General features: G+C 52.5%; 2 protein-coding genes; one reads left to right on the forward strand and one right to left on the reverse strand.

The window, feature by feature from the left end:
- Window positions 1-2,177: 2,177 nt before the first annotated feature.
- On the forward strand, window positions 2,178-2,564 carry CHC_T00005726001 (hypothetical protein). Its single transcript, XM_005717612.1, has one exon. The coding sequence runs from the start codon at window positions 2,178-2,180 to the stop codon at window positions 2,562-2,564; it is 387 nt and encodes a 128-aa protein (XP_005717669.1).
- Window positions 2,565-3,380: 816 nt separating this feature from the next.
- On the reverse strand, window positions 3,381-7,656 carry CHC_T00009262001 (WD40-repeat containing protein). XM_005717613.1 is given in 2 exon segments: window positions 3,381-3,528; window positions 3,529-7,656. 1 exon segment carries the CDS (start codon window positions 7,654-7,656, stop codon window positions 3,529-3,531), a length of 4,128 nt encoding a protein of 1,375 aa, XP_005717670.1. The 3' UTR covers window positions 3,381-3,528.
- Between the last annotated feature and the right edge of the window lie 2,293 nt (window positions 7,657-9,949).

Below are 9,949 nucleotides of genomic sequence, written 5' to 3' on the forward strand. Positions count from 1 at the left end.
AGGGGGCCGGATGGGGAAGGTGGGTGGAGTGGAAACGGCGGCGACTGTTGGAGCGGACGCATGTGGGGAAGCTTCGTGGCTGACTCGCGCGAAGGAACGTGCTGCTCCCGAATATGGACCAGATTGTATCGCCTTTCCTGATAGCTCGACGTTCACAAAGGTGACGTTAGGCTCCCACCCGGCATGTTCACTTTAGCGGTCAAGCAAATTGTGCAATTCTCATCCTTTGCGTGGCCCCCATGCTTCGAACGCCCGTCTGCAAAGACTTGTGTACATTTGAAAAAGCGCCTTCCTGTCTTGGCACGGAATCCTGTGGTCGCCGGGTGCGATCAAAGGCGGCGTCAGGGTTGCGGAGCCCTGGTGACTCCACTTTCGATTGCGACTCTTTCCTGGGCACCAGGGGCAACCGTTGACGACGGCTGGGAGCCCGCGTTAGGTTGTTGGTGGCTGCGGGAAAGCGGGAAAGCGGGAAAGCGCCCTGCCTCACCCCAGACGCTGTTTGAGGAATGTTTGGTGTGGAATGGGGGACGTACGGGCGGCAAGTTGGGTCCCGTTCGGATCTGCTGAGCTGAACATTCGACGGCTCTTGACCAAGAATCTGCTGTGGAAGTTGAGGGACTGGAGATGGTGACGGTTTTTGTGGGTGCATTCGTAAGGAGAGCGGTGGAGAGCGGTTGCTGCGAGGGGACGTGGGGTCTGGCGGGGCAGTGTCGACGAAGGGAGGCTCGGAGAGGAACTGGATCTTGACGAAGAAAGCGAGAGTCCCTGCTCATGCGGAGCGATTTACTCTAAATGTAGGCGAATATAAGCGTGGCAAAAGTGCTTTCCAATTTTGCTGCAGATTTCTTCTAAAGCTTTACAGTACTTCGTAGCACGTGCGCAAGTTGATTCTCTCGTAGACTGCTGTACAGGGGGGGATCGCGCAATAGTGTTACTTGGAGTAGTGCCTCCCCCGATATAGTGCTATAGCTAGAGCTCTGTCACAGGTTATCATACTGGTTACACGTCTACACGTATATTTGTTTCAAAGCAATCAATGATATGTCTTTCTAACGTTCCCAATTTGTAGGAAAAATGCGGCTTCTATATAGTGCCACCCACGCAATAGTGCCACTTGTCGAGGTCTGTTCTGGTATGGCACTATGTCGCGGGACCCCCCGGTATCACAAACGCCGTAGCAAGCGGCACCACGAGGGTGACCCCACCGCGGCTCGCCCAAAACTCCAAAACGTTGACAGCTGGCACATTTTAATTGGCTCGACTATCGCTTGGGCAAGCGACGATTTGGGCAAAGGGGGTCTGTCATGGGACTGGACCCCACCGCTGCATTCCCAATCTGTCGCGGGCGGGAACAATGTCGCGCTCAAGAGAGAAAAGCACAACCTGCGACTGTGCTCTGGCGTCCACAGCCAAGTGTCTGGGCAGTCTGGGCACGCTGTGCGTACAGGCTGATGTTGACAGGTTGATGTCAGCCTGATGTCAACATCAGCCTGTCAACTCAGTTCTACCAAAGGGGACGTCCCTTTCGGTACAACTGTCAGCACGATGAAAATCTGTTAAATTTGTAGACTGTTTTTTAGGAACATTTTTGGTTTGGGCGAGAATCTTGCGCAATTTCCGAACTTTGGGAATCGTAGAGGCGCGGTGGGGTATGCCAATTGTTGAATATCGCTACTACATATACTGTGCACATCCCTCTCCACATGTCTCCTGGCCAGGGGGCACTCCCTTTTACCACACCAATCTTGCCCAATGGCCTAAAAGTTGGTGGTTGGAAAATTGGACAAGGTTTTTCGTCCGCGGTGGCGTCACCCCGAGGGTGATCAGGGTGTATAGCGGCACCTCCTCGGCGCCTCCTCGGCGCCTTTCTTGGGTGCAAAGTTTGCACGAATGGCGATGGTGAGCCCAAGCAGGGCCATCTCGACGCCATTAAATGCGATGCCGACCCTGCCGCCCGTAAGGGCGCCGAGCTGGGCGCCGGAACGCGCGTCCGGCAAAGTGAAGGCCGACGGGTAGCGGCCGTCAGGGGAGACGGAGGACATGCCCGACAGCATGTTCTCCCGTCCACCACCCGGCTCAGCCCTTCTTCCTCACATCGCACCCCACCAACACCTGCACGGCATGTTCATGACCGGCCAGCACCCGCAAATGATGCCCATGCCCCGCAACGCATGGTCATGTTTGCCGGTGCCCAGCACCCGGCCTTTCCTCAGGGCATGGTCATGCAGCCCGCCCACGCCGCCCACATGCAACACCGCCCCCAGGGCCCCGTCCAGCCCGAGACCCAGGCACACAGAAAGCTTCGCATCGAGCACGAGAAGCAGGAACCCATACGCGAGTTTAAGAAGAAGACCAGGGAGGCCGCCTTGGTTCGGTTTTGGCTAAAGCACAGAGGGCGCAGGTTTGGAACACTTATCCGGTACGACTGCCGCAAGAAGCTTGCGGATGCACAGCCCCGGGTAAAGGGACGGATCAAGGACGAAGATGATATGGAGCCGCCCCAGGTCGTCCCAGGTAAATCGGTGATAGCATCTCTCGAGGGTGGTTTTTTTGTCGCTTCTTGACAAAAACCTCCTGTGTGTATATAGTAGTGCCAATGTTTTCGCTAACAGTTGTGCATCTCTCTCCCCCCTTGGTTTGGGAGCATAAAACAAACTATTGACGTGTACATACTAACGACAGCGCCTGACGCTCTTTTTTTGCCCTTGTTGCTATCGTTGAAGCCGGCTGAGACAGGAGAGAGTGACGCACCGTAGCTACTTAGACCCTAGTGCAGGCAAATAGGGCAGCGACTGATGTGAATTTTCTGCCGGGAACTGGAGGGAGGGCCGTACGTCCTGGCAAAACATCCCATCCGTGAATGGAACCAGAGCGCCACACACGACGGACCTCGTCTGATTTTGTCACGAGTCAAAAGAAGCGACGTACGGTACGCACAGAAAGCCACCTCATTGTTCGTGTGTAAGGATGCATGCAAACAGCACGGCACTACAAAACAGGGTGCCACTCTCTCAAGGTGCCACTCTCTCAAGGAAGGCAGAGAGTGAGAAGGGTACCGTACCTCCTGAGGACGTGCCTGAGCTCCCTGTTGCCACCGCCATTGCGCAGGAAATCGCTCGCTTCCACAGAAACTTCAAAAGCTGTCGGCCTTCACCACACGAAACGGGATGAATCGATTTCCATCGTGTATCCTACGTATTCATCGTCAACCCGTGCATATGTCCCATGCATTTCTCATGCTCATGGGACAGGGGCCATAGCATCGCCATGAGACAGTAGCACGCATCAGGCTGCGTTTCGCCCCCACTGACGATTCCTGAAGACAGCTCATGTATTTCTCCCTTTTGCACGCCGCAGAAGATTCCAGACGACGCGGTCAATAAACTGGAATTCTCAAGACTTTACATGTAAAAAAACCAAACAGGCTATCCCCACCACAGGTGCCACCACGTACCGTACAATAGAAACGTCTGTGTCTGGCCGAGAGGACAAGGGAAGAAGAATATACACACCTAGACCTATACACACCTAGACCACTAGCTTCATAATAGCCACCCGGTGGCCGGCCGCTGCAACAAAGACCCCATGATTATCGTCTACCTCCCACCAGAATACCATACTCTCCAGCTGCGCCAAAACAGCCTCAGAGCCATCCTCTCGCTCATGCACAATTTTCCCCTCGATCTCAAAAACTTCGAGCCTTTTGCGCCTATGTCCAGTGCGAGAGACGTCCTCTGCATTCAGAAATCTCTCCACGATATCTCGCCAGTCCTTCAACTTTCCGAGATGAACTGTACTCCCTTTCTCCACGTCCCAAACGCGTACGCTCTCGTCCCAGGATCCAGATACTGCACGTTTTCCATCACCACTCATCGCAACGCTCGTCACGCAACCCGCGTGTCCAGTTAATGCGTCGCCGATTTGCAGTCCTGTGTCCACGTCCCAAACTCGTACGCTCTCGTCCTCCGATCCAGATACTGCACGTTTTCCATCACCACTCATCCCAACGCTCGTCACCCTATCCGTGTGTCCAGTTAATGCGTCGCCGATTTGCAGTCCTGTGTCCACGTCCCAAACTCGTACGCTCCTGTCCCGGGATCCAGATACTGCACGTTTTCCATCACCACTCATCGCAACGCTCTTCACCCCATCCGTGTGTCCAGTTAATGCGTCGCCGATTTGCAGTCCTGTGTCCACGTCCCAAACTCGTACGCTCCCGTCCCAGGATCCAGATACTGCACGTTTTCCATCACCACTCATCGCAACGTGAGACACCACACTCGTGTGTCCAGTTAATGCGTCGCCGATTTGCAGTCCTGTGTCCACGTCCCAAACTCGTACGCTCTCGTCCTCTGATCCAGATACTGCACGTTTTCCATCACCACTCATCCCAACGCTATACACCGCCTCCGTGTGTCCAGTTAATGCGTCGCCGATTTGCAGTCCTGTGTCCACGTCCCAAACTCGTACGCTTCTGTCCCGGGATCCAGATACTGCACGTTTTCGATCACCACTCATCGCAACGCTCGTCACCAGACCCGTGTGTCCAGTTAATGCGTCGCCGATTTGCAGTCCTGTGTCCACGTCCCAAACTCGTACGCTCTTGTCCCAGGATCCAGATACTGCACGTTTTCCATCACCACTCATCGCAACACTATCCACACCATCCGTGTGTCCAGTTAATGCGTCGCCGATTTGCAGTCCTGTGTCCACGTCCCAAACTCGTACGCTCTCGTCTTCCGATCCAGATACTGCACGTTTTCCATCACTACTCATCCCAACGCTCGCCACCGAACCCGCGTGTCCAGTTAATGCGTCGCCGATTTGCAGTTCTGTGTCCACGTCCCAAACTCGTACGCTCATGTCATCCGATCCAGATACTGCACGTTTTCCATCACCACTCATCGCAACGCTACGCACCCGCGATTCATGACCGCAGACACTCCACAAAATTTTCTTTTCCGATACACTCCAGAACTGTAGTGTCCCATCACCATATCCGATAACCGCATAGCGTTTGCTCATACTGACACAACCGCACGTTAATTCTCGGCTCCCCGTTTCAAAATCGTTGCCTAATTCAGTCATCTTCGTTTCCTTGTCCGGAGACTGTGTGAAAACTGTGATCCTGGTATCGCCCGGGTTCGAATAGTGTCCATACACGCCACCCGTTGAGTCCATGCCGACTTCGTGAGCGGTACTCGGAAGCACAATCTGCTCCACCAAACTTCCTCCCGCTCGCCCTACACATTCACTCACAGGCTGCAGCCATGGTCGTGGCGTGTGTTCCTCGATTTCCTCGAGTATCCTTTGCACGCTACCTAATTCTGATGCCCTGTGCTTGATTCTTCCGTACAGTTGAAAGTAAATCCCTGCACTGCTTTCATCACAAAAAGGTACACTCAGTCGTGCAGCTCTCATCATCAATTCCATCGCATACACCGAACCTTCTTCTCCCGTATCCCTTAAAAGGCTCTCGCTTCCTCCCGTGTTCCTCAAAAAGCTATTGAGATCCTTTACAGCTTCCTCATATTGCCACACACTTCCTCTCTGTATCACTGCCTTCACCCATCGCGCACTCAAGAATAGATTCTTCAGCTCCTCCACACACCCGCCCTGTTTCAGAACGCGATATGTATTCTCGAAAACATACTTCTCTCTGGCATCCTTGCCCTCTCTACCCTCGCTCTCAGTCATACCAAGCAGTCCTCTTCCCTGCCGGCATACATCTGCCAACTTCTTATACCAAACCGTTACACTTTCTTCCTTCTGCGCCTCCTGCACCGCAAAATCGTGCGTCAGATCATGCATCCGTACCCACCCACAATCCTTGTCGTAATGAAGGTCTACTAATCCAACCCTTTCCATCTGAATCGCGTACTTTTCAGCCGATTCGTAGTCCATCTCCCACAAATCTCTTACCAACGACAAAGGCATCCCGTCTTGCTTCTTCATAACACACAGACTCCGATGTATATTTCGAAACGAAAACTGACCTAACCTCTCCGCATCGCTCCCTATGCCGGACTCCACAATCTCTAGTGACGCATGTAATGTCGCGTCTAACGACAACAAATACCCATCCCCTGGACTCTCACTACGAATCGTGTTGCGGCTCTTCATCTTCGAAAGGTATGCCTCCCACGCTTGTGACTTTTCTCCCTCCCATCTATCTCTCATGTACCTGACACCCGTCCCGGCTACGTTCAGAGCCAGCGGCAAACCAGCACACAATTTCAAGATTTCGCTCACGGCCTCTTTGCACCTCGGATCATTCGCTTCCTCCGGGTTCGCCCCGCTCGCGAGCATGAGCATGTGAACTGAATCGCTCCCTTCCCTTTCCCTCGGCTCGAAAGTCACTCGCTTACCGACCTGTTTCAGCTCTGAGTCCCTCGTGGAATACAGAAGTCTGCTCCTCTCTCGGATGTCTCCTGTGGCGGCAGCGAGAGTGGACAACTTCTGAAGAATACACGCATCTATACCATTCACGGCCCACACATCATCAATAATGAACAGGCATACACGTGTGTTGAACCATGCTCGCATCTCTGTCAGTACCCTGCTCAACTCGCTTTGCTCTCGCATTTCTGCAGCCACCTGCTTGCCACCAGACGCCTTTACGGCCATACACAGTTGCTCAATCAGCCGCCCTACGTTGGCGTCTTTCCCCAAAGACATGAAGTACACTCCGCCTGAAAACTGAGCCTTGATGTCATCGTCGTGCGCAATCGCTCGAAGAGCGCATGTCTTCCCGACTCCGCCCTTCCCCGTTGCCGTCGCTCCTATACTTGTATTCCTATCGGTACTTAGCACGGCCTCCTTTAGCCGCGCCTCACACGTATTCGGTGATCCATCGATCCCCCGAGAATTCAGTTGCAAATATATTTCGTCGGGATTGTGCTCTGCGTGTATACAGGGCGTGAACTTATCAACCGCACATCGTGCGGTGGACGTGACGGCAGCTTGGGTTCCAACTTGGCCACTTGCATTCAAAACTTCTCTCACTTCATCACTTGAATCCTCCTCACATTTCTTTTTCACCCACAGAAACACTTGCTCCACAAGATGTGCCCTTTTATCATGGCCGAATCGATCTCCCGGCAGGTTTGTTGCCCCTACTTCATTTTCAATCCCAGTGAAATCTGCCAGCTCTTGTAGCTCCCTCTTCACCGTATCCGTGCTCGCTTCGCGCTGTCGTTCGTCGCTAAAAAACTTCTCAACTTCAAAAATATTCTTTCTTTCATCATCCCAGTAGCGATTTGGATCCAACTCTCTGCATTCACGAATACTTAGTCTGTAAAACACCGGAATCAATGTCGGTGGTCGCATCCCACTCCTTATCGCCTCACTCCGTCGGCGTAGGAAGCAACGCAGTTCCCTCATCGTCCACTTTCGAGCCGCAAACTCGGGAGAAAGAATGAAAACACCGACCTTCGCAGATTCCATAGCCTTCGTCATTTCATCCCGTGCGTAGTCCCCGGGCTCCATCGAGATTTTGTCGAGGAAGCAATTTAAACCATGAGCTTGCAATTTCTCGGAAAGGAGATCTGCGATGAGTACCTTGTCCGGGCCAGCATGGCTTATGAACACATCGGGAGACTGTATCTTTCGCCGTTTTCTACTTGGTCCCGTCTCTTGCCGGAAGCTTTCCTGCATTTTTTTGTGAATACGTAAAGACAAGTTGGTGAGGAGCGGAGTGTGATTTCCGTGAGAACGGCACCGGCTGTTAGAAAAACAGGGATGCGAAAGTTGAAAGCCGCGTTCAGCGCGCGGCACTCTTGTCGTTGTGGACGAAAGCGGAAACAGTGGCGACGGTCGTGTGGATCAGTAGGATGAGCTGATGTGCTTTCGCTTGATCTTTCGTAAATGAATGTGTTGGTCGGGAACTGGGGGGGGGGGGGGGAGGGGGTTTCTGGGTGGTCCCCGTCGCAGCTTTCACCGCAGCCTCCAGAAACTTTTATTTCCCTCGGCGAGCGCTTCCAGAAACGTCCAAGCGTCAACCCTAAAAAATCCATAAAATCTAGCACATCAACAATTTGATATATTTTGGCAATTTCTCCACTCACAGAATGTTCGTGTGATTCCAGCGGGGAAAGACGCACTCACCCTAAAACATGAAAAGAATCATGAAACGTTCGTTATTTTCCATTTGCCCACAAACTCGCTGGACGTAAAGTAAACCTGAGTTTGAAAAATCCCACCACCAGTTTTGCGGACTGACCTCCAGCAAGGTACTTGCCCGCAACAAACGCAAGTCTGGTACATCGTTGTGCCGTCCGACGGATCACGTGCACCCGGGCGAATACTCGCCGAAGCGAATATTGTAGCTCGCCACAAGGATAGAATAGTTCTCAGTCGAAAGGGCGATGTGTTTCGTCTTCTTGACGGCCTGAGGGGGGCCGTTTAGAGAGGACCGCTTTTTAGAAGCTTCTACCTGTCTGTCTTCTGCGATTGCTTTAGCGGCATATGTGGCAGATCTTGTGGTGCTTCGATCCGTGATGGACTCTGGATAGATGAAGTGATAGGGGCGTCCATGACGCAAACCGATACGAACCGTGCAGTATGAGACTCGTTTGTACTGATGAGAGAGCGGAAACCCCACTTCGTTTTCCTTCAAGACGGGTCGATCCGGCACTGCCGTACAGTAATCAGGCGGATGTGAAACCCCGTGGAAAACTCACATGTCCCGAGTTTTCGGTATGCTGTGAGTTTTGCAAAACTCGTTGTCTACCGGCTGAGGAGACATACGCACCGTGACAGCGGGGACAAACGAGGGCAAACTCAAAAGGGCTTGGTGGGGTTGAGCGCAGTGCAAAAATTGCGGATGTCTGCACTACTGCCGAAAATGTCTGCACCACAGTGCAGACAATAAGCAATCCAACAATTTTACTCGAACCCACTGTAATTACGATGGCTGACAGTCGCGGTAGCAGCCGGGAGACAAGCATATTGTCTCCTGGCTTACATCGTGCGGACACGCTGCCTCGTGCTGCGATATGATGCCCTCGGGAAGCCTCGGTGCTCATATCTGCACTCGGAGCTTGTCTGCACTCGTAGCCAGTAGACAACCCCTACCTGTCCGAAAATTTTGCAATCAGAAAATCCGAGCAAACTCGCGGCCAAAACACGTGTCTTCGCGACTTTACGGACAACGTTAGAACATCCGAGCAAACTCGTGGCCAAAACACGTGTTTTCGCGACTTTACGGGCAACGTTATTGATTTATCTAACTTTACTGTGTTGACGTCCCCCCCAACCAACTTGGAGGAAAGTGTTGTATGCTTAGGGGAACGAGAGATGGGAAAGTGGTGTAAGGTGAGGGCTCGGGGAGAAGGATTGGGAATTGTGTAAAGTGAGGGTTGGTCGTGTAGTGCCCCCCCTTTTATTCATCTCTGCGCGTGCGCTCATATATTACCGGCAGCGCAGCCTCCACTCCGAGGTAACAGTACATGCCTTAATTTAGCAAATCGGATAAATTTGACATGTCGAAAATTTGATCGTCAGCCCAGCATTTCCCGCGAACCCCGACACCGAAACACTATTCTCTTAACACAACTTCGTCTTTCTCAAAATATAGTCCCCTATTCCACGATTTATGGCAATGGACAAAGGCCAAACTCCCCTGCGATTCAAAAATTGGCGCCTTTTCGTGACACACGACACTATATATCCTTCTATTTGCAAAGAACTGCAAAGAACCTCCACCTCTTCAACGATGGACTCCGAACCGTTTCGTCTTCGGGAAGCCGTTGTCGATCGGAAGACAGAGTCCCCTACCCCTTACAAGTCTCTAGCAATCAAGCACAAGGTTTCCGTCTCGAAGATTAGAACGGCGTTCCGTCACTGGTGCGCTAATGCCCCGAATTCTCAACCACAATCGCCTGCTGACATCCATATCCTCCTAGTTTCCCCTGGAAGGCCACACGCAATACCATAACGACACGAACTT

Source organism: Chondrus crispus, genomic scaffold, assembly GCF_000350225.1.
Source record: "Chondrus crispus Stackhouse genomic scaffold, scaffold_31, whole genome shotgun sequence".
Lineage (NCBI taxonomy): Eukaryota > Rhodophyta > Florideophyceae > Gigartinales > Gigartinaceae > Chondrus > Chondrus crispus.

Excerpts from the sequence above, each read along its gene's own strand:
- CHC_T00005726001 (XM_005717612.1), top strand. The coding sequence starts at position 2,178 with ATGTTTGCCGGTGCCCAGCACCCGGCCTTTCCTCAGGGCATGGTCATG.
- CHC_T00009262001 (XM_005717613.1), bottom strand. The coding sequence starts at position 7,656 with ATGCAGGAAAGCTTCCGGCAAGAGACGGGACCAAGTAGAAAACGGCGA.